The following is a 24,479-nucleotide window of genomic DNA, read 5'->3' as shown; positions in this document are numbered from 1 at the left end:
TTAAAAAATGAGGCATATCTGATGGACGTTCAGTGATCCTGATCACTTAGATGTGCCTTCCTGCCAAACACACATAATTCTGTGGTTTGGGGATGTTGTGATGAGATTATTGAGAGTATTTGTCTCTTAAATCCTTTCATTTGCTTGAAATAATCTGCTGCCCCAGTGTAGTTGGAGCTTGGTCTTCGTTGGTAAAAGTCAGTAGATCACTATGTCCTCCTGACTATTCTCTATACAAAGGAATCAAAATATAGTTTGAGACTTATTAAGACACCAGCTTTTATAATTCTAGCAGCCAACCACAGCTCAACTGTCACGAGTCCTCCGACATAACTCCAGAAGAACAGAACGTTTTGACCCGCATTGAAACCCGCTCGAAGACATCCGCCACAAGATTTCAAATCCGGCAGTTAAACGCAGTGAAAGAAATAAAACGTTAGTCTAACATCACCTAGAGCTGTAGTGGGTCGTGACAGCGATTCAAATTGCACAGACGTCAAACAGAGAGCGAATGAATAAAGGGAAGGGTTTATTTCCTCCGGTGCAAATTAATGCTGTGTGGAAAAACACACCGCTCTGCGGCCGTCTGCCGAGGTTAAACAGGGTGGCGTGCGTGCTCCTTGCTGCCGTGCGTGCGTGCTGCTCCCGGGTGACTTGCACCACTGCGCCTGCGGAGAGTGTAAATGTCCCGTCTTTACCCCCCCCCCCCCCTGCCACCAGGGTCCCCAGACACGCTTTTAGCCCCCGCGGCGCTCGCATAACAAAGTTATCAGTCTTAGGAAACACCGCCTCACAGCCCAGTACGGTGCTCGCACCTCTTGACAGTTCCATTAGCAGTTTTGGGGCCAGCGCAGTCGCAGACTTGGGAGGCCTGTTTGTAATTCTGACAGTTCAACATATTTATTGTTGGATTAGACTGTAGCGTAAGTGTAACACAACAGATGTCTGGCCGATATGGGACGACCACGGTGAGTTGGAGGACAGGTGGGCGACAGAGACGTGTGGCAACGCGACTGTATATTAAATAACAGCCCCCCTGCTAGGTTATTACACGGACATATTTCATCGCCGATTACCCTGGTATCCGTCAGTGGGAATGTACTGCAGGGTGAAAATTAAGGTTTCGCCTCGTTGACAGCGACGCACACCTCTGCGATGGAACATATTGTCGGAGCATATGTATTTGTTGTGAAGAGACTAGGCTTAAACGTTTTTTTCGTTGGAAGGAAACTACTTAACATGTGGGTTGTGAAAGTGTTGCGGAGGCAGGAGTGCTTCGAAGCTCGACAAAAAACTCACATGAAATGTAAACACAAAATATCTCCTTTATTTTTATTTTTTTCCCTACCTAAAGACTACACAGAATCACTGATGTAGTTCTAAAGAGGCCTCTACATCTGCAGTATTTTACAGCTCCACATCTTCCTATATACAAGTTTACAGAGAAGCGTTGGAAACACAGTGTTGAGAACAATCCCAAACCTCGGGGCAGTCAAGGGACTTAAAAAACGAAAATGAAAAAGAAAAAAAATAGTCTTTATGACGCCACATTTCTCAGTGCAACAGTCCACAATGCAAATATCCTTCATTCGGAGTATGTTGAACATACACACACATTTTTTTGTGTTAATTTTTTTTAAGTAAAAAAAAAACCATGTCACCGCAATGATCCAACAGCAGAAATAAGAAAACAGCTTCACGTTTGTACAGCTAGAGACTCTCACTGACCCCCCCCTCCTCCTCCCTATCCCCCCCTCCCCCTAACACATTCACATCCTCCACACCAGAAAGCAACGCAAGGTCGGCAAAAAAAAGAAAAAACCGACCAGCTGGGTCTCGTCATCGAGGGGTTTCATATCCTTCAGGTGAGTGACATTTTCACCGCCATAACTTGTCAACCCCCATCCCTCCCACAGCCCGGGGAAGGGGGAAAGGGGGGGGATGGGGACATATGGGAGAGCAGGGGAACGTGGGCCAGCGGTAATTACGTCCTGGCGGATTACATCGCGGCTGCAGGCGTGCATCGCTGACCTTTTCGCTGCGCCTCACCTGCAGGTTTAAATGCGCTGGAACCCGGAGGCGGGTTGAGATACGCTAACCTGCGGACGTAGAGCTCCTCGGACGCATGCACAGCGCCATGCGGGTCGCCCCCCCCCCCCCCCCCCCCCCCCGAAAGGCCAAAACGCAGTTCCCCACCCCCTGCTTTGCAACCGGGCGGCGAGCCGACCTATCAGGACTGCCGCATCAGGAGCAGCGTATTCATTCCTCTTTGTCTTTTTTTTTTTTTTTAAGTAAGCCGACATTCACAAACTCTTCAATCACAGGCTTTATAAGGTTTGAGTTATTTATGAGGAATACTGAGAAAAAAGTACATTGCAAAACAGAAGGAAACACTGCGACTGTAGATGCCATGGAGGTCCGCTGTTGGGTGGAATCAGTGACTGAGTGGAATTTAAGGAATAATCTGACCAAACTTAAAACCATCTGGTATAATTTATTCCGTATATGGAATCACCCTCGAGTACAACATTCAACAATAAATGGAACGACAGTTCACTTGTTTTTTTTTTGTTGTTTAAATTCACATTTGTTTATACTGTTATTTCATATAGTCATGTTATGAAACACAATTCAAAGTAATTTCAAAACCATTCCCGTAAAATATCGCTCGTTTAATACGGACATTGATTCCACAGTTTTGCTCTGACAGTGCTGGCTCTGAACTATACGCTTAGTGTGGAGTTTTTTGGACCGCTGTCAAACAAGGATCAACCAAGAAAACATTCTTTTTTTTTTCTTCTTCTCTGAAGCAAATTCCAAAATAACTAAAAGCCTGAACAGAAAAACATGACCTATTCCTTTGCTGGCCTCGGCGCACAATGCCGGCTTCATAAAGCCTTTTGAGACATTTCCCAAATTTTAAAGAAGGCTTTCACATGCACAGTGTGCCCGACGGGCCTTCAAGGCTCGGGTAAGTAGCAAAGCCTTTCCTAATAAGAAAAATAAAAAAAATAAAAAACAAAATTCAATGAAACAAACTACAGGACATCACGCAAATGAAGGTGCTTTGAAACATTTGCTAGGGTTTTTTCATTTTTTTAATCAAGGGCTCACCAGCGATGATGCCGATACACACACACACACGTTTCTTCCATCGCGTTTGCGCAACCGGGGGCTACCGGGTTTTCAAGTATAAAACAAAGAAAGCGGGAGGGGATCTCCTTGAGAAGGCAGAACAGAGCAAGCTGGGGGGGGGGGGGGGGGGGGGGGCAATCTGCAACTCTGGGGCCGAATGGAGCCAGAATCGCACAACAACACGATGGATTACCCACAATCCACCTGGGGGTTCCCACACCGAACCACCGGCGGGCTTGATGGAGCGGACATGGGGTACTTCGACTTTATCACCACGGGACCCAAAAGACAATTTCAGTGTGTCCGTTGGGGCCCAAGCACGCACCCAGAAAACTCTTGAGCACACTTGGAATTGCCGATCCTTTCGGAACAGGGTGTTTCTGTGCATTGTCAGGCCGCGGCCCACCTCCAAGTGGACCGCGACCCGCTTTAGGTCCTGACCCATAGTTTAAGAGACACTGCAGTAAAGTCAGGAAATTAAGCCACAAACTAACACCGTGTTCCTCCTCTGGCCCAGAGGCCCAGAGCCACTGGGGCGTCTCCCAGTGGGGGGGGGGGGGAGGGCTTATCTCTGGCTGTAACAAGGACTCCTCACCTCTCAACCCCCCTGCCCAGCGTTTTATAACCACGAATGGGACACAACCGTCCAAGGAAACCAAGTGGTGGTGGAGTAGGCAGCTGTCTTTGGCAACAAGTCTGGTGTGTGTGTGTGTGTGTGTGTGTGTGTGTGTGTGTGTGTGTGTGAGAGTGGATGTGTGTACGTACATGTGTGTGTTTTCACGTGTGTGTGTGTGTGTGTGTGTGTGTTTGCTTGTGTTAGTGTGCGCGAGCGTGCGTGTGCTAGTCCCTCACCAGCGGAGCCCTGTGTTCATGTCACCTGCGGCCCACCTCGCTCTGTCTCATGAAGTGGACGTTGTTGACGCTGTCGGCCAGCTCGGGGTACTGGTCCACCGACACCACGTAGAAGCCGTCGTAGCCCAGCACGCGGCCCGAGCCCAGCAGCTGCTGCCTCTCGCCCTCCGTCCAGCTCCGCGAGCACTCCTCGCCGTCCCGCAGTCTCTGGCGCTCGCGGGCCCAGGCGCGCGCCACCGCCCGCTCCCGCGCCGCCTCCAGCACGCGCGCCCTCTCCTCGTCCACGCTGCTGCCGTAGCGCGTGTTGAGGCTGAGCGCGCCGTACTGCAGCTGGATGTCGGTGATGCGCCGCGTGCGCCCGCCCACCACCGCGTTGACCTGGGACACCGTGAGGTTCACGCCCGTCTCCAGCGTGCGCCGGCCCACCGTCATGCCCAGCAGGGCCAGGTCGGCCTCCACCGAGCCCAGCTTGACGAAGTAGTGCGTGTCCATGCCGCCCACGGTGAAGTGCAGGTCCTCCAGGTACGCGGCGTCGTTGAGGATGGCCGCCATGCGCCGCCCGTCCTCGTTGGCCAGGCTGATGATGTCGGTGCTCATGCGGCCGTCGCGGATGGCGAACTTCACCCCCTTGCCGAAGATGGAGCCGGAGGATGCAAACTGCTTCCGGGTCTCGGCCTGCGGACAGCCCGCGCCCTTGGCCCGGTAGATCTGCCCGAAGCGCTCCAGCTTGACGAAGGACTTGAGCTGCCTTTGGACCTCACACTGCACCCCGAGGAAGGACTGGGCAACACAGGAGAACATAAGAACACCGTCAGGCCCCGCTGCCATGAAACAAGGCTTAAGAGAGTACAGCTTCAGTTAGCATATACTGATATTCACTACACAAATAAAACAAGGAAAATAAATATGACAGGAAATGTCAATTTCATGTTGATATTATTACCAAGCAGGTAGAGTCACTTGAAATCTCATTGTTCAGCCTTTAACGGACAAGACAATACAACAGCAAAAAAATCCAATCTCGGTCAAAACAAAACGGTATTGATATTTTATGTCAATAACAACCCCCTAGCTCTACAGTCCCTCCAGCAGCCAGAGGGACAACCTCCCCCCCCCCCTCCCCCAAGGGCTTCCATGGCTCCCAAACTAAAAAAAAACACAACAAGTGTAGCTGGAGACTCGTGCTCCTTCATTAGCACATCAAACATCTCCGCCACTCCGCTGACGCCAGAGGACGAGACGGCTTTTCGTGCCGCTGTGTTCCGCTGAAACGCCGTGATTAATAGTGTTGGTTTTATGGGCTGCTTTCTCTGCGAATGCTAATGTTAGATCTAGCTATTGTTTCCCCTCCCCCCCGCCGCCCCTTTCCCTTCACGACACCATGATGCTAAAAGTTTGTTAACAAACAACAGAGAAACCCGCAAGCCTCGAACACGGTGGGGGGGGGGGGGACAAACATAATTAAAATCGAATTCTGAGGAAATATTGTGACACGAATTTCTGGAGGACCTTCTTTACGTCCCTGTTTGTTCATTTTCTTGTCAATCTTGAAATAATCCAAATTAAAAAAAACGTTTAACCTACAGCGAGGGAAACAGGGCGAACAGCCTGAGCCTTGTTCATCAGGTCAAATTAAATCGAATTTAGGTGCAGCTCTGACAGGCCGTCCAAAATGGTGGACCCTGGTTACACAACGGTTGGTTGGCAGCCAAGCCTGGCATCTTTGAAGTTGTGAACACACCACGCATCGCCCCAACGGGGGGGGGGGGTGGTGTGTGTGTGTGTGTGTGTGTGTGTGTGTGTGCGGGAGGGGGGGGGGGGGCGGTGGTTGGGGGTGTGTGTCAACGCGTGTTCGTCTCTCTGATCAGTGGTGACATGCGTGGTATTTTAAAAACAGGGTGACATGCCCCTCTCCTGACAGCCCGCACTGCAGCAAACATGCAACCTGGAGTCAGTGGGTGGGGACACCACAACACCACCCACTACCACCACCATCAGTACCACAACTACAGCCAGTACCTCCACAACCACCACCCTAACCCCCACAACCAATACTAGTATCAGCACCAGTACCACCACACCAGCTGCTCCACCACCCCCCAGTACCTCCACAACCACCAACATAACTACACAGCCCACAACTACCACCACCCCAATCACTACACCACCTCCACCCTTACTCTGCCACCATCAGCACCACCCCATCAACCATCATCACATCCACCACCACCACCAATACTATCAAACCCCCCTCATGACCCCCCCCCCCCCCCCACTGCCAGTAGATCAACATACACCCCCACCTCCTCCCTAGAGACACGCTAGCCCCGTCTCCTAATATCTACTGACAAGAGACACTCCTTCGAGAGAGGAGGGGATGAGGGGGGGTGAGAGAGGAGGGGGTGGAGGAGGAGAGGAGGGAGCCGATCTAACACCCCCCCCCCCCTCACCTCTACCACTACCACACCAACATGCCCACCACCGTGTACACCGTCACACATCCACCACCGCCACTGCTCACATCACCACCCACCACTAGCCCCAATACCACCTCCATCACCACCACTACCACCATCACTACCCCCCCACAATCACCCGCCCACACCCATCATGGTGGGTGTGGGCGGAGTGGGTCGTATAACTGCTAAACTACTCCCCTCCCCCCCCCAACCCCACCCCCGCAAAGACGCTCTGTGTATGTGTGTGTTCCTGTTTGTGTATGTGTGTGTGTGTGTGTGTGTGTGTGTGAGAAAATGTGTGTGTAATGTGTGAGTGCTTGTGCGCGTAAGCTGAGGAGGGGAGGCAGGCAAGGGGGGTGTCAGATGTGTGTCCGATCCAGGCAGGGGGTAGCCTACCCTGGGGGTAACTTTGCACCATGTCAGGCTGTGTTTGTTTACCGCGCCTGGACAATGACCCAGTCATCTGGGCCCCAGGCTGGTGTAAACGGGGCGGAGGGGGTGGGGGGGGGCGGTGGTTGCAGCAGTGACCTTAGCTTTCTAGTTGAGGTGCCCTCATCCTGGGATTGCTGCCAAACACCGCACCCTCACCCCCAACACCACCACCAACATCACCCTCACAACCGCCACATTGGAGCACTGCGGGCTGTGATCCGTCCACAACATCAGAACCGACCAGGGGGTTGGTGGAGCCATACCCACAGGGAGCGATTTCCCTCCCCCTGGACCCTGACAGCAGTGCCCTATCCATGGGCTGACACAGCGCCACTGCTCCCCGGGAACCCGGGCTCTGGATGAAAGCAGTCACGGAGGAGAACGAGCACTGTGGAAGTGGAAGATGCAGCAATGGCTGTCTATATTTATGCTTCAAAGGGCGCTGCATTTAATTGGGTTGTTTGCGGCCGGGGAGCACTGCCATCGACAGAATACCCCGGCATGGTATTCACGTGTTGGCCTTATCTCACTTCGTATGATTATCATTGCGCAGTGTGTGCGAAACCATCTCATTCTTTCCTCCCTTTCCCTGCTGTGTAGTCTCCGGAGGTCGAACCAAGTAAAGCTTTGTAAGAATACACTTAACAAAGCATCACCAGACTCTAAATCTAGGCTAGTAATGCTATTTAAAGTCACTTTCTTCTTAAATAATATTACGTTAGTTATGTCCTTTCATAAACACTATGCTTGAGTGTTTACTTGAAGGGCTTTGTGGGCGTAAATAGAAACACACGTTTGCGTTGTTCCAGTCTCATTACTCAGCCAGGCGCCACTTCCTACTTCTTCTCGGGGAAGAACATAAAACCGTCTAATGGAAGCTCAGAATAGCATCCGAATGAACTCATCGTGTCCGTTCCCCTTTCAAAAACCCCTCCACCGAAAACAAGATTGAGAAGAAGAAGAACGACACAGGAAGACGGAGAGCCCAGGGTTCACAAAGAAAACGTCCATCCCCCCCAGAGCACAGCGTCTTGACTTACTAATGAGCAAACCCACCCGGAGACACAGCCCATGAGTCGGCCGCGCTCCGAGGCAGCGGCGGCGGAGCCAGAGAACCACGCAGTGAAAGATGACTTCTTTTCTAATGCCGTTTTTTTTCTAGGCCACGGATAACTACTGGCTTTGACTCTCTATGGGGGCGGTAGACTTTGTAAACTGCGGGGTTGTGGCCAGGTGCATTAAAAGCCGATCTTTGAACACCATTAAAGAGAAAAACTATGTTGATTCAGAATTGGGATGCACCCGCCGGCTCCTGACTTCTCAAGAGAGCGTTTTCTCCACTCCCGTATTCCATCGCATCCACGTGCTCCCACGTTTGAAACAGAATATCTATGAATAGAATAACATAAGCTGGCACTGTACACGGGGTCTTTATAGTGCTAACACATGCCACGTTCAGAGGCGTCCCACAGAGGGAGGAGGGTGGAGGGGTGGGGAGGGCAGGGCTTTGCGACTGTACGGGTTGGTCTCTCGCAACGGATATCAAACAACCCTCCTGGAGCAGACACCATCTCTGGGAGATGGAGGAGGAAGGGGAGAACCAGAGTGGGCTCCATACCAACACCTACTGTATCCTAGTGTCACAAGCTCAAACTCCGGACCAGATCAAAACTGTGCGTTTCACTTTCCTCACTACATAATATTAGTTTCGAGTCGACCAATCATGTTGGTAGAGATGGGATCTGCAAGAGCGTAATTGGCTATTTGACAGCTAACACAAATTCGGCAGGCACTAGTAAACTGTAAGACAGTGTCCGTACAGTGTTTACAAATCAACATCATGCAGACTGGCCACTGTTCAAGTACAGGTATTAAAATCCCCTTCTGAAAGTTTAATCTATTCGTGCAAACACATTTCTCTTCATTAGAATATCTCCCTGATAAAAGGAACAGCAAACAAGGAGCTATACCTCGGTCCCATGCCGTTTTTCGGGCCAGGTTCTGTGCCGTCTTCCCCCCCCCCCAAGCAGATCTGCTGTTACATAGTAGGACTGCTGGATCCCAGATGCGCTGTACCCTGCTCTGTGTACGGTACCCCCGTTGCTGCACTGTCAAGGCACTGGGGGTGCATTATGGTTCATCCCCCTGTATAACGGACTGTGGCAGACTGCCATTGTCCACCGCCAGGATCCATCTGGTTGAACTTGCCTCTGTGAGTCTTTGGTGTTAGGCGGTAAGTGTATTCAATAGCCAGTGAACACTTACACGCATGTCAAGGTTTTCCGTACCGTTTCAAATGTTGATTCCTATATTGTTTGTCAGCGACGATAATGACACATTGTTATTCCTTGAACAACAACCGCAGGGCGGGATGTGTGGGGTTGACTCATACCACCTAGTTGGTCCTAATTTGGGAAGGTTTTTAATACACACGTTACATAACTCCTCCTTGTATGGAATATTAATACCTTGAATCGAATACAATCCATCTTTAATGGCTTTCTCCGTCGAATAGAAAGTGACACTCAGTTTTCACCCTCTATAGTTTCCTTTTCTGCATCTTCATCTGCCTCTCCGTTCAGGCGTTTGGGTTCAGGAATCTAGCCTTCCACTGAGAGTGGTTTCACTCATTACCTTCGAAAGCTTTTAGGGCTTTCCAAAAGGGGGACGAGTCCTGCTCTTACTGCCCATGAAAAGCCTATCATGTTGAGGCGAGGGACCGGGGTGATGTTCACCCGTCTGTTCCCCCGTTCAGCCCGTCACTTGGCCTGGCCGATGGCTGCCGTTCAGAAGAAGCCGTCACCCGACCCGGGGCGGTGGCGGTGGCAGCCTGTTCAATAATTCAGGTGAGTCGGGAGGCGACTAAAAAGGGCTGATAAAGGCGGGAACCAGAGCATGTCTGAGGGTGTAGCTGGGAGCTGAAATCGATGGCAAGTGGTGGGGGGGGAATGGAGAGTGGATTTCCCTAATGGCAGAACAATTACAAGAGCTGTTTAGCCTGACCCCCTTTCCCCAAAGAGGAGGACAGAGTGCAAAGACCCGGATCACTGGGCCGCGGTTTGGCCCTGATCACTACCCCTCCCCACCCCCTCCCCCCCAGTGTGTACACTGAGAACCCGACTCCCAGAGAACGTGTCTGTGAGCTAACGATTTTTTTGGAAAAGGCAGAAGGCGATCTGGCGGACTGGTGTGAACTATCTTTGGCGAGGTCTGAGGTGCGGAGAGCACAGGTGCGTGGCGGTCTGGCTCACCTTGGTGCTGTCCCACTCCTGCATCTTCAGTTGGGTGCTGCGCAGCTCGTAGGAGGGCTCCATGGTGTCAGTGTTGGGCTTCTGGTAGCCCGGGATCACGTTGTACAGCTGGAAGCCAAAGGTCACCAGCCAGCTGTTCACATCTGTGGAGGGGAGAGGAGGACGGAGGACGTCGTGCTATGTTAGAAGCATACAGGTAGAGTAGCAGGGGGCCGACTTGTTGATAACAAACTGAGGGCAGCAGGCTTGAGGGAATAAGCAGTGGACTGGTCCCTTGGAACGGTGGTTCTCAAAGTGTGGGTTGAGAGCCGACTGGGGGTCCACAAGAGGGCACTAAAGGAGCAACCATGCATGCACTGCTTGGTTGCTCTGAAGATAACTAATAAAACGGTAAAAATAAATGTATTTTCGTCATGTACATAAGCAAAGATTGTATTTACCATAAAGAAATAGTATGCTTGATTACATGCAGGCCTTATGTAAGCATACACAATTTAAATGTATGCTAATTTTGTCTCCTTATCCTAACATGCTATGATAGCCTATGCTTTCTTTCTTTCTACCTGCAACCAAATCTACCCTCGGGTACAAATAAAGTTACCTTAACCTTAACCTTTTGCTGTCGAGCAAGCTAGCAGGCATTTAGGCACATGGTTGGGGCTGGTGGGTGGCTCGTTAGAAAAAAAACCGTCTGCATTGGGAACCCCGGGTCAGACGGTCAGCCGAGTGGAGACACAGTCGCTCGTCGCTTCCCAGAGGAAACGGCCGCAAGACGCTAACAACAGCAGCTTGGTGTAGTGTCCCCTTGAAGCCCTCTTCAGCCCTGCTCCACACACTCGACCTGGCCCCTGAACCTGGCCACGCTTTGATTACCTCTCCAGTTGATGGCGATTCATAACAAACGACAGCTACAGGTGTTCCACTAATGACAGGCAGCTGGGTCTGCGCTTCAGGCCCCTGTCGACAGTGGAGCGCTACACCCTTCAGGCCCGTTCTAAAGTTACGTCCGGGGCCAGATGTAGCATCCTGGGGTGTATGGGGATCAATGATTATCACATGTGGAAAAATATTGAATTAAAGTGGGATTGCACAGGCCTGCGAGTAATTAGCTTGACCTATGGCCCGCTTTCTGTGATATGTTCTCCCTTGTATCGGCACTACTACTACTAATTAATTACTAACCATTATCCCTCTTGTGTGTATAAAAAGGGGGGAAGGGGCTTGAGGGAAGAATCGGGAGTGCCAGCCTGTTGAATCCGACCAATGGCGGTGCAGCACTCGCAATATATTTGTAAAAGACATCAAAATGATGGCTGTGACCCCCGGGGGAGGGGGCTGGCGTGGCACTGGCACCTTGTGTCACCTGACAAAGCTTTTTTAAATACAAATTTGAGGACAATGAAAGGAACCGGAGCAATTTAGTGAAAGGAATGGAAATGTCAGCGGCATCAATCACAATCGAGGCAGACCCTCTCCGCTGTATCTAACGGTCTGTTTAGCATTCAAATGCCAGCGAGGGCCCTAATGGGGGAGTAGAGCCAAACGACACTCAGCTGGGCTGCCAGGGAGCAGGAAACAGCTCTGCTTAAACACAGAGCTGCCGAGAGCTATTGCTCACCTGAAACAACAAAAAAATATATTACGCGCTTTCTTTTCGTTGTCAAGTCGGGACGAATGAGTGAAGGTTGGCAGATCTCGGCTGTGTGTTTTTATATTGGTTGTCAAACGGGTGTAGAGTGTAGAGTATTAACGGCATAATGTATGTGAATTGGATCTCATTAAATGTACGTGCAGTTTGGTTAAGTGGCTAAAACCAGGACTGTGCAAAACATTGTAAATATTCGAATAGCGCTCTTAACCTTTATAAAATATATGTGAAATTGAAAGGTTTTTGTAATAAGCAGTGACCTGCATCTCAATTAAATGTGTCATACAGTGAATTTAGATGCAGGTCATTAAGGGAAAGCAGGAAAAAGGCTTAAGGATGCCTCCAAATAAACTCCCATCGTCTCGGAGTTGACCCCCCTAGACAGTACACTATCCTCCCTGCAAATAATACCGTATTATTAAGTGTTTTTCTCCTATCATTGTCAGGGTAACAAAAGCCTCATAATGAATATGTATTAATCAGGTTGGTCTCATTGAGAGTCGCTTTTACAAGAGAAAAATACAAATGGAATTAACACACCGTCGGTCTGAATTATGCATGTGAAGATCCCCATCCTTTTAGGTTAGAACCGTGTTATTTATATATAATTGTTTTGGTTGTGTCCACTTTGAACAGGGCTCATCCTTCAACGTGCGGACTTGCTCTCAGCAGTGGAGGCCAGAGCTGCCTCCCCTGGCCAGCTCTTTCATTGTGCACTCCGCTGGGCAGCTTCCTCTGCCTTTTACCCCCAGCGTACCACAAAGCAACCCAGGGATGATGTGCTCTTTCTGGGAACAGTTCCGACCGCGCGGCCACAGAGGGGTCTTTGCTCCACACCATTGTTTCCTTTGGAGAGCCATAAATGATAGCTGGTGGATACGCGGCGCTCACGCAAGCACACACACGTGTACGTGCACACGCACACACACATCCACACAAAGACACGACACACACGCACACACAGACACATACACACACACACACACACACAGACACATGCACGCAGACACAAACAAACACTCCTTTAAACACACACATGTTAACACAAACACACACAGAGACACCCACACACATACATGTCAGGCACGTACAATACAATTTTAAAAAGTCACACAGTCTTTTGCTCTCTTACATACACATGCCCGCACACAAGCTCCAACGCGCACAATCCAAACACACACGAGCGCATAGACTCAAATTCACAACCACAGCGGTTCTCTGAGCGGGGGGAAACAAAGTCCCAGCGAGATAGCTCTTGTAACATTTTCCACCTTTTTCAATTTACTGTTGGCAGGAAATACCATTGCACACGCCCCTGTTGTCTTTCGGCAACGGTGTGCCGAAAATCGACAACACAACCTAAACAAACAAAGCAACAAAACACCCAAGTGATTATTCCAGCAGCCGTCTCATGACTAAGTAAACGAGGATATCTGTCAGTGTAGCTTCTGCCGCCTTTGTTCTGTTCCCACACCATCTGTCACCCTCCTGTGTTCCCCCGGAAATCAGTGAGACTCAGTCGTCGACACCGGGGGGGAGGTCACCCTTGTAAATAACCGTTTTGGGGCTAAATATCCCGCGCTCGTTCTGAATCCGCCTGTCATAACTTCAGGTGGTGCGCACGAGTGGTAAACCTTCTCCCTCTAAGTGGAGGACGCCTCCTCTGACCTAGCAGTCGTAGAGGAACGAGCAGCTGATGGTCTCTGAGTGCGGCAGGGGCGTTGTGACCTACCAGTCACAAAGCTCAAAGCGACCTTCTAAGACCAAGTGGAAGAGGAAAGTTCAGACCCGTGAGTCACGGAGCAACAGGCAGACTGTCTTCTCTCAGCGGAGGATAGACGTTTAGACCTACAGACGGCCTAAGAGTATGGACCCCCTGTTCTCTATAACAGGAGTATGGATCATGGACTATGGATTAGCCTCTTCATCTAAGAATGGTATGGCCGATTACAATTTAGGGGATTTTGTTGACGCTTTTATCCAACAACTGAGTCAACAGCCAACTCGTTTGGAGCAGTCAGTTAGGTGTCTTGCTAAGGGACACTACGGATCTAGGAGGAGCCGGGGATTGAGCTAGCGACCTTCTGGTTGCCAGCTGACCCGCTCTACCCCCTGAGCTACTGCCACCCCCGTTGTAGGTAGTTGTATACTCATGGCCAATCTCACCTTACTAACAGGGGTATGGACCATCTGTCCTATCTAACAGGAGTATGGACCATCTGACCTTTCCAACAGGAGTATGGACCATCTGACCTTCCTAAAGAGGAGAATGGACCATCTGCTCTATCCAAGAGGGGTACGGCCCATCCTCTCTCTCCGAGTACAGAATGAACAATCAGACCCACCTGTCATGTAGCACTTGGTCTCCTCGTTGTTGCTCAGCGGGTTGTTGTTCTTGAACATGTAGAGGTTGAAGGGAACGATGTGGTCGCTGTTAAGCCGCGCCCACACCTCGTGGTCGGGCGTGGTCCACCGGCCCGCCATCACGTCGTAGTCCCGCCGGCCCATGTGCACCAGCCGGCTGAGCGGCTCGTACAGCCCGCCCTGGTAGCCCACGATCACCTGGAAGCTGGGGTTGGTGTCCAGGTAGACCTCGCCGAACGCCGTGTACAGGATCTGCTTGATCATGAGGCCGGCGCCGCTGAACACGGCCAGCGGCGTGCCGATGTTGTCGCACGCCACGTAGAACTCGTCGCCGCTGTTGAGCTCCATGGCGAACAGGTGGCCCTGCAGGTCGTAGTACAGCGAGGTGATGTCCGAGCTGGTGTGGTTGTACATGTGGGTGACCCGCGTGGGGCTGGACAGGTCGGCGTAGAAGAACTGCAGGTGGTGGCCCGCGCTGCTGCGGCTGGACACGCGGCGGCCCAGCCCGTCGTAGCGGTAGCGGATGCTCCAGCCGCTCACCCGGTTGTACACCTTGGTGAGCAGTCCGGCCGAGCTGTACTCAAAGTAGTCGTTGCCGCGCTGCTTGAGGAAGCCGTCCTCGTCCACGCGGTACAGCACGTCGCCCAGCCGCGTGATGCGGTCGCGCGGGTCGTAGCGCAGCGGCGTGAGGCGCCCCGTGTTGCCGGGGCTCAGCAGGTGCAGGTTGCCGTTGAGGTCGTAGCTGTAGCGCCACAGGGGCTTGTCGTTGATGGACACCGCCTGCAGCTGCCCGTCGGCGTCGTACTCGTAGGTGTAGCGCGTGGTGTTGGCGTAGGGCCCCACCTTCAGCTCCTTCACCACCACGCGGCCCATGTTGTCGTAGTTCACCATCATCCAGTACATGAGCGAGCGGAAGATCTCGTACTGCACCTCCTTGACGCGGCCGTAGGCGTCAAAGTGCTTGGTGTGCGTCATCACCGCCGTGGTGATGATCTGGTTGATGTCGTAGTAGATGACGCCGAACTTGCCGAACTGCTCCGTCTTGCCCGACACGTCGTCGTAGCGGTACAGGTCGATGGGCATGGGCGTCTCGTTGATGACCGCCTGCATGCTGGTCACCCGGAAGCTGTTGTCGTAGACGTAGTCGAAGCGGGCGTTCACCATGCCCTCCTCGCTGAAGCGGAAGATCTGCCGGTCGATGAGCGGGCCGATCTGCCGGTAGCGGATGGTGCAGGTGAAGCCCTCGCTCTGCAGGTTCACCGTCTTCAGCATGCCCGACACCTCGTCGTAGGAGAAGGCGACGCGGGTGGTGTCGTACAGGATCTCCAGCAGCTTGTCCAGCTTGCCGTACTTGTAGACCACGCGGCGGCCGGTGCCCAGGTAGGCGGTCTGGAGGAGCCGGCCGTCCTCGCTGTAGTCCTGCAGCACCGAGGCGTTGCCCTCGGGGGGCCGGTAGGTGTTGCGGTAGTAGCCGACGGAGCGGGTCGTCTCCAGGGTCTGGCGCGCCACGTTGGGCATGGTCACCGACGAGAGCCGGTCGTTCTTGTCGAACTCGAAGATGTACTGCCTCTGGCTGTAGAGCAGCAGCACCATGGACTGCAGGGATAGAGGAGAGTTACGCCGTTACGACCGCTCGGACCGTCTTCTGGACGCAGCGACTGCTGTTTGGCAGTACAACGGGGTTCACGCATTTCATCTGAGAACATTGTACTTCTTGGAAAGTCTTTCATGCTAATTTATTTAATTTGTTTTTTTATGGATTTATTTGTTCACATACCAGATTGCCTCTCAATGAAGAAACAAGTCGCAAGTGAAATAATAACCAATTGTGCGTATCTTAAACACAGCAATTACATAGCGAAACAATTTCACAAATGAAATGTATAAACAACGTTCAACATAACACTAAGTAGCTCTTAATGAGTTCAGCTTGTTACCTACGTAGCTCGTACTCAAGGAAATAAGGCACAATAAACTTTGCAAGATTATTATTCCAATGCACTTTCATGGCAGACCACAGAAAAACTAATTTATTATCAAAAGCATTACTATTTATTTGATTATGATTATAAAACTGTTTATAATTGTTAATTTATTATTTATGTTTTAATTATTATAATTATTATTATTATTATGATATATATTTTTTATATAAATAATATTGTTCTGGTTATATATTGATCATTGCTATTATTATGATTATAATTTTTATTATCAGTATATTATTCAAGTTTTAGTAGTAGCAGTAGTTATAATATTGTTTGTATTATTATTCAAAGGGTTAACGTATTAATACTCCAAATTCATTTCCATATTAAAACTAAGCTGTTGATCCTCCCATGACACATCATTTCCTGAAGGGACAGCTCCTTATTTCCTGTCTGTCGGATCCTTTGAACCAAGCAGCATGAGGGACACGAACACAACACGGTAAAATGGCTGCCACAGTCAGTGCACTTGCATGCCACAAAAAACGCCATTAAATTATTTCTATGGCTGTCACAACGGGCTGCCAGCATCTTAGTGCATGGCTTAAAAGAGGGGGCTGACTGCTAACTATTAACAGGGTTACAGCTGTTAAGACACAGCATTGAAGCCTTTTACATTGGCTGCAACGGTCTCGCCTTTAATTAGCAAGCCTCAACTGATATTTCTTTTGGTTCATGTCATTTTGGCTATTTTAGGCTCTCCCACCATGTTGAGACAGTGGGATCAATCCCAGCCTTTTTATATAACATGTATGTCTTCTTATGGCAAACACATCTTAACGTTAAGACGCCTCTATCCAGTGGAGACCGCAGTCTGAAATAATAATAATAATCATAACCTTTGTTTGTTTAGCCCTTTTCAAAGGACTTTTACATCAGATAAGCCGGTAGACAGTTAAGAACATGATGGGAGAGATAAAGTAAACAGTGAGCTTTATGCACTTGATAAAATAACAAATATAAACAGTGTATAGGTACAAATAATGTTGATTGATGAGTTTAAGCTCAGCAGGAAAAAATATAACCAAGATTAAATTAAATCAGATAAAACAAAAATCAACATAAAGAAAACATGATTGGCTCGGTGAAGGCTAATTATAAGCTTAAAAAGTAAAATGTTGTATTTTTCAGAGACTCCTAAAATGTCCTCGGTCAAGATTCCGCAGGGAGCTTCCACAAAAAGAAAACTTTTTGGATTGTTAAACATTCTATATGGCCTTCAACTACTGCTGCTCTACAGGTGCAATACATCTCTAAAGAATCAAACACCTTGTCCTTAACTTCTCAAGGTTGACGTAGCTCAAAGAATTCCTGTCTGGGATCAATAAAGAACCATCTTAAATTCTCTTATGACACCTTGTACAGGTAGGAGCAGCTCAAAGACTTCCTGTCCGGGATGGATAAAGAACCATCTTATCCTACCTTCTCTAGGTAGGTGTAGCTCCATGATTTGCCGTCGGCAAAGATCTGGGAGGTGATGCGTCCGTTGGGGTCGTACTCCATGCGCACCGACATGGTGCCCCTCTGGATCCCAGCCACGTGCCCCCCCGAGGAGTAGGTGACGTTGACGCCGTTGAGCCGGCTGCTCGGGGCCCAGAGGGTGGGCCGGCCCGCCTGGTCATACTGGATCCTCAGGGTGAACTTCCGGTGGTCGTCGTACACCTTCTCCGTTCGTGTGATCCGGTCGAAGTCCAGCGACAGCAGGTTCCTATTGTGGACCTGGAGGTGGTACGAGGGATAGAGGGAGGGAGGGAGAGGGGGGGGGGGGGGGGGCGAGAGAGAGCGAGAGTGTGTAAGAGAGGGGGGGGGGCGAGAGAGAGAGGGGGGGGGGGGGGGGGGGGGCGAGAGAGAGAGAGGGGGGGGCGAGAGAGAGAGAGAGAGAGAGAGAGAGAGATGGACAAAGTAGGCGAGAGGGAGAGAGAAAGAAAGAAAGGGGGAGAGAGAGTGGGGGACGAGAGAGGGGGGGGGCGAGAGAGAGAGAGAGAGATGGACAAAGTAGGAGAGAGGGAGAGAGAAACAAAGAAAGGGGGAGAGGGAGAGAGGGCAGAAGAGGAGTGAGACAAGGATAATGGGTAATAACGACTAGTGCAGTGTTCACCAACCTTGGACTTTAGGTGTACCACTAAATTGTAATATGCAGACGGTAAAGAATTGATAAATACAACTGCAGTGACTGAGCATGGAGTGTCAGGGCCCTCTTTATGCGCAACATTACTGCAAGAAGGCCATGGCCAGAGGGTAACAGTGGAAAGAAATGGTCACGCTGCAGCAACGCTGCTTATGTGGGCTGTATGTTATTTAGCCACCACAATTTTCTCAAAGTGTAATTATAAAGCAACAACAAATTATCTCAAATCATCAATGTCAACCATTACATTATAAAACAATTGATTAAATGCACAAAGCAACACATTTTGGAAATATCACGTTATAAATGTGTCTTAAACTTGAATAAAAGCATGTTCCAACGTGTGTAGGCGTAGCACAGGTCGGAAAAAATGTTTCCAACCTTTTCTAGGAACCCGTTTCTAGGTATGAAAATGTTTGCGACCCCGACTTCTTCCATGGCTGGACATCTGCTTACACAAACATTGTTTAAAACCGAAAAACGAACTGCCCGGTTTTGTCTCACAGCCAAAAGGTTCCCGGTTCGAACCCCAATGTCCGTAGTCTGAACTGTAGGCATCCTTGAGAAAGTAGCCCCACAGCCTCTCTGCTCATTAATGACCTCAAGGACATTGCAGTGTAATGATCAAATATCAGAATGAAAGTAAAGTACAGTAATCAGGTGAATGAATGGGATTTTTTCGTGGCCATTTCTCTTTTTATGCGGTGAGACCTTGGAACGGGAGTTTCCATCATCAAAAATTTATTTTCAAATTGTTCTCATAGTTGTTTTTGTATTTTGGTTATCGAAAACCTTGAAGTCACGGAGATAACAAAGTGTTGCAGCTACAATAATTACCACTCTAACCACTTTCCTTTGACTTCCATCCCATCCTGAGTCCGTCTGCCTTTTCAAGCTCAGAATTGCCGCGCCCGTTGATCATTAAAATCATTCTGAGCACTTACAGAGGAAGAACCACCAAAGAACGTCTGTGATTTTTGATTTAGCCAATTTCCACAAATTGGAAAAGGGCTGAAGGAAAAAAAAAAAGAATCGATTGGCGCCGGGGAGCGACTGATGTCGGAAGTTTGAGGCGTGTCGAAGCGTCGCATCGCTCCGCCGCCGCCTCGCAGACGGGGGCGGCGGTCGATGTGAACTCAGCGGGCTGCGTCTCCCGGGGCCCGGCCCAACCCCCCACCCCCCCCCATGGTGAGGGCTGTGATCGGGGGCATGTAGACCCCCGCTCTCTGAATGGGGTCCGTTTCCCCAGACATCCATGTCGAGGTGGACAGGATGCCGGTGACTGACCCCCCGCTGCTCTCTCTCTTTATTCCTTCATCTCTCTTCCGGCGATTCCCCCGACCGCGGGCTGAGCGCGAGGGGGGGTAGGCGCTGGCTCTAAACTCCGGCAGGAAGGAGGTCTTACGTGGCCGGGGCAGACCCTCCCCTTTCCAGGCCATCTGCTCGATCGGAGGGGAAAATGTTGGTGGAGAGAACCACAGACTTTAATTAAACGACCTCCAGCCCCTTCCTATGCACCACCATCACACACACACACACACACACACACACACACACACACACACACACACACACACACACACGTATATATACACATAGAAATGTACACAAGCATGTGCATATACAGTACACGCACAAACATCACACACACACACACACACACACACACACACACACACACACACACACACACACACACACACACACACACACACACACACACACACACACACACACACACAATCACAACCTCAAAACACACACAAAGACACAGAGTGTGTGTCTCTGATTAACCTGCATGGGCCTCACCAGGTTCAGAACCAGCTCCCTTGGCAACGCTTCAGCAAGCTTTAAAGCATCTCCTAAAGCAAATGCTGGCTGCCAGCCACAGGTCTGCTGGGGGGGGGGCTGCTGGGGGAGGGGCTGGGGGGGGGGGAGGCCTCCTGGGGGAGGGCTGGGGGAAAGCGGGCCATCAGGCTGTACCACAGCGTCGGAGCCTGTCAGCCTACACTTCAGAATAGGATCTACCTCCTTCTAGTTCCCCCTTTTAATATCTAAACCCACACATTGGTTTGTTCAGTTGTTTATTCTTTATAGATGACATGATATGTTTCGTCCCCGTCTATTGTACTACGTATTTATGTTTTATTAGATTGCGTTTTTCGTTTGTCATATCCTTGGCACCTCTATTTTTCACCCGTCTACCTCCTGCCTGTAAACACCCAAATCACCTCGTCTGGGGATCAATAAGGAGTCATCTTATCACGCAGGGAGCAGGGAGGGCATCGGCGAGGGGCGGGGGGGGGGGAGGCCTTAGTGGGGTGCGTAGGGCGTGGAGGGGAGGGGGAGGAGGACATCGGTGGGTGTGTAGGGCGTAGACGGGGAGGAAGGACCGGGGAGGCTATAAGGTTTGGGGGGGGGGGGGGCTCAGGGTAGAGAAGGGTAGTAGCCTCGTAGGGGTAGGGGGGGCTACAGAGACGCCGGTTTCCCCAGCGCGGCGCGCCCTCTCATCTGTGAAGGGACAATTACACCGCAGCCAATTAACGTCAGCGGGACCTACTAAGAAGATCACTTTACCCTCGGAGCACGAGCCGCCTGAAGAGCCCTTCTCCCTGCGGGGGGTTTGGGGAGCGACACTAGCAATTTGAGCGTGCTGAATGACAGGGGGTGTTCAGGGGAGGGGGGACGGCCCCCCATGGGGTCCCGTACGGGCCTCTTAACCAGGGCACCGCCAGTCTTGCGAGGAGAGAACGAACGGTAAGCAAAGTTCTCCACACGGGCGAGAGACCTGGGCACCTCTCATGAACTGCAGGGGCAACTCCGCGGCGGCGCGTTGAAACCTGTGGCGACTGGTGTAGCCACAGGTGTCAACATGAGGAATAGACCGCCCCGAGTCAATTACCCCAAAGTCTCTTAGCTGCAGTCCCCTCGCAGCTGTAGCCACTGTATACTTGGTGGTCTACCACAGAGTGTGAGGTTGATGAGCCATTACCAGCCATTTATAAATAGAGCCCTTTAGTGACATCACACAGGGGAGTGTCGCACCCAAGATGCACGATGGATAGATCCGCCTACAGGTCGACACGGCCGACTTTAGCAGCCGGGAGGTTGATCTATCCGTCATGCATCTGGCGGGCTACACTTCTGCGTTTGAGTCGACACGAACGACCGACCGACCGACTGGAGATTGCGGAAGCATGGAGGTGGGGTTGATTTAGTGGTTGGGTGGGCAAGATGCCCTAACCCCTACCTGCTGTTTAGCAACATAACACAAGATGAATCTAAAACAAAAAGGAACATCACTCTAAGTCCCCTCGGATAAACGGCCCCTGCAAAATGACCAAATAGGAACTCGAAATATATGGCGAAGGATCTTCAATCGTGTTTTGCCGAGAAAGTGTATGACGGAAGTGGATATTAAAACGGCCGGGAGAGAGATCCCTCTTAATATGGGGGGCGGTTGGTCGGGCCACAGGAGGTGTGGTGGTGGGGGTCCAGGCTGTAGTGGACCGGCAGATACACCCCTGGTGTGTTAGAGGAGAAGGATGAGGATACGGCTGACACGGGGGTCGCTGAGCTGTGAGAAAGCTCTTACAGCTCCCAGCTCTCGGGAGAACCCAGGAACCCACTCAAGTGGGAATTATTTTAAATTGGACAGGGCCGGCGTCAGGCAGATCTGTACGCAAGAAGACGTGCGCGGAGAGGAAGGGAGGCAGTTAGGCCACACTCCAGCAGGTCCAATCAGGGCTCCATTAAAAAAGAAACGTTACTCCTGTGAAAATAGCTCCAGTAAAAAGGACCTCTTTAGCCAGACGATGTGCCCAATACGCCGTTACAAAAGTGCCCCCCCCCCCCACCCCCCCAAAAAAAAAGCAAATCTTTTTCGTCGCTTTTCATTACCAATCAAACGCACACTCAGTTAAGTTCACTCCCCCTGTTTAATCGATCATGATATATGAGAGCTGTCGGCTGAAATCACACCGACGCTTCGTTTCTTGAACATTCTTAACAACCCGCCGTGCAGTGGGTATGTCAAAAACCGGCAAGTGATACTTCACATGCATAACAGGGTGACTTCACGTCCTGTTTCCACACACTGCAGCTTCCTGCCTCTGCCTTTGTATTCCAGGCTGAGCGCGCTGCTCCACAAATCTGTGCCTTGGCAGGGAGCGGAAGACTGTACTGTTACATTTGCACAACTACTCCAGCTGACAGCCTCACCCCCCAACCCCTCCCCCCCCCCTCCCCACCCTCGCCGTTACCATGGAGACGGACACCGTTCCTCGGCGCAGAATACATTAGAAGTCCTCGCCATCACCGCCCCCTCGGCCCGGCGGCGCCATGTGTTGTCGTGGCGATGGGTAGACCGAGGTCCATCAGATTACCTCGCCTGGCTCGGGGCCAAGCGTGCACGCCACGCACGCGTGGCGTATCGTACCGTGTGCGGTCAACGAGAACAATCTCAAACACAGATGCCCACGGAGGCCTCACGCACATGTTCTGAGCACAGCCACTGAGGCGCCGCGCCTTCTCTGTTACACACGCGCACACACACACACACACACACACACACACACACACACACACACACACACACACACACACACACACACACACACACACACACACACACACACACACACACACACACACACACACACACAAACTCACACACAAACTCACGCAACTCCCAAAAAAGGCACACATATACATCTGGAGACACACGCACATCGTGACACATGTATGCACTCATGCACGCACAAACACACACACGCACACGCACTACACACATAGTGACACACACACACTCACACACACAGCTGCTGAGATTCCCATACATTGCAAACCGAGTGGCACAAATGCACACATTTCGATGCCACATGAACGCACACACTGCTGCTGTTTCCCATACCACAAGCACGTACACACACACACACACACACACACACACACACACACACACACAATGTAAGACAAACACACTCGGGGCGATACATTCTGATCCACATCAATACACACTCAAACACACACCAACACACACACACACACACACACAGCAACACACATCCACACACACACACAGGCAGCCACGCACATAATATCACTTGACGTGCCACTCAAGGTCGCTCGATGATTTCAACCGCACTCATCCTTCTGCTCATGTCATTAGTGGAGCACCCCACCCCCATCCTCCTCCCGGGGGGGTGGGGGGGGAGGGTCTCTTGCGGCTCCATACATTAGAGGCTCCCACTTGTAGAGGAGCGACGCAACCATTAAGTGAACAGCCCATCACGCGCTAAATGGCACCTCCCCCATTAGCGTTGTCTAGCGGAGCATATGGAACACGAGTTCAACAAAGGGCCCCGCGCGACGCGTCGACCGCTGGAAAACAAACACACGACAACAGCGCCACGGGCCAATTAGTCCGAACTCCCGCCGCAATATCGTCGGGTCTCGAATGATGTGGGGAATCGTTTAATGGCCGCGCGAGCGTAGGCGGGTGGTGTTTCCTTCAGATCCGTGTAGGGACACAGAAACGTAGATGTTGACGTGAACGTAGACAGAGGTGACACCGGGTATGTCACCTGTATTCAGTGCACTGCCGCACTGTTGTTTGAAGACACTGCGATCCGCGCTGCAGCTGGGGAGAAACGTTGTAAATCCAAGCGATCTGTGATACTACATTATCAGGTGAAGGAACGTTCTTTTCCCCCCGGTATCTCCCCGCCGGCCTGGGCTCTGGGCGGGCGTTGCCAACCGAGTCGCACCGATTGACCTCTTGGGTTATTGCTTCTCTGCGGGTTTGACAGCTGCTGTGCTAAAACTGAACAGCAAACCACTTTATTCCCCCGGTCGCCGCCCGTCCGTCCGTCCGAGAGGACAGACGTCAGTCAGAGCTCTGCAGGAGACGAGGAGCCACTTTGAAACGTTAAGGTTTCTGAGACAGAGTTGAGGTGTTTAAGGTGGTGGGGATCTATCGGTTCCTGGTGACTCAGTACTCAGGGCTGGTGACTGATTTTTAACCCAGGGGTTGACGACCAGACTGGGGAAGGGCCAACAACCCAATTCTTCTACAGCCTCGTGGACACACATCAAAAGGGAAGCTTCCCCCAGGACGCTCACACCTTAAATGTCACGGTTATATCAGTTAGAAACCTGAGGTACCGCTCCGAACCGATGCCTTCACGGCTCACTTACCTTCTGAGGGAAATACTTTTTTCT

The 24,479-nt window shown here is 51.0% G+C and overlaps 1 protein-coding gene across 1 annotated transcript in view; it reads right to left on the bottom strand.

The window, feature by feature from the left end:
- Nucleotides 1-2,268: 2,268 nt before the first annotated feature.
- tenm4 (teneurin transmembrane protein 4) overlaps nt 2,269-24,479 on the bottom strand; it is a 139,814-nt gene continuing 117,603 nt past the window's right edge. The window contains 4 exon segments of the mRNA XM_060075790.1: nt 2,269-4,767; nt 10,130-10,272; nt 14,123-15,737; nt 17,552-17,848. Coding sequence (XP_059931773.1) covers nt 4,009-4,767; nt 10,130-10,272; nt 14,123-15,737; nt 17,552-17,848 — 2,814 coding nt within the window. The 3' untranslated portion in view covers nt 2,269-4,008.

The sequence above is a fragment of the Gadus macrocephalus genome, chromosome 16 (assembly GCF_031168955.1).
Source record: "Gadus macrocephalus chromosome 16, ASM3116895v1".
Classification (NCBI taxonomy): domain Eukaryota; kingdom Metazoa; phylum Chordata; class Actinopteri; order Gadiformes; family Gadidae; genus Gadus; species Gadus macrocephalus.
This window is presented reverse-complemented; position numbering and strand designations above follow the sequence as displayed.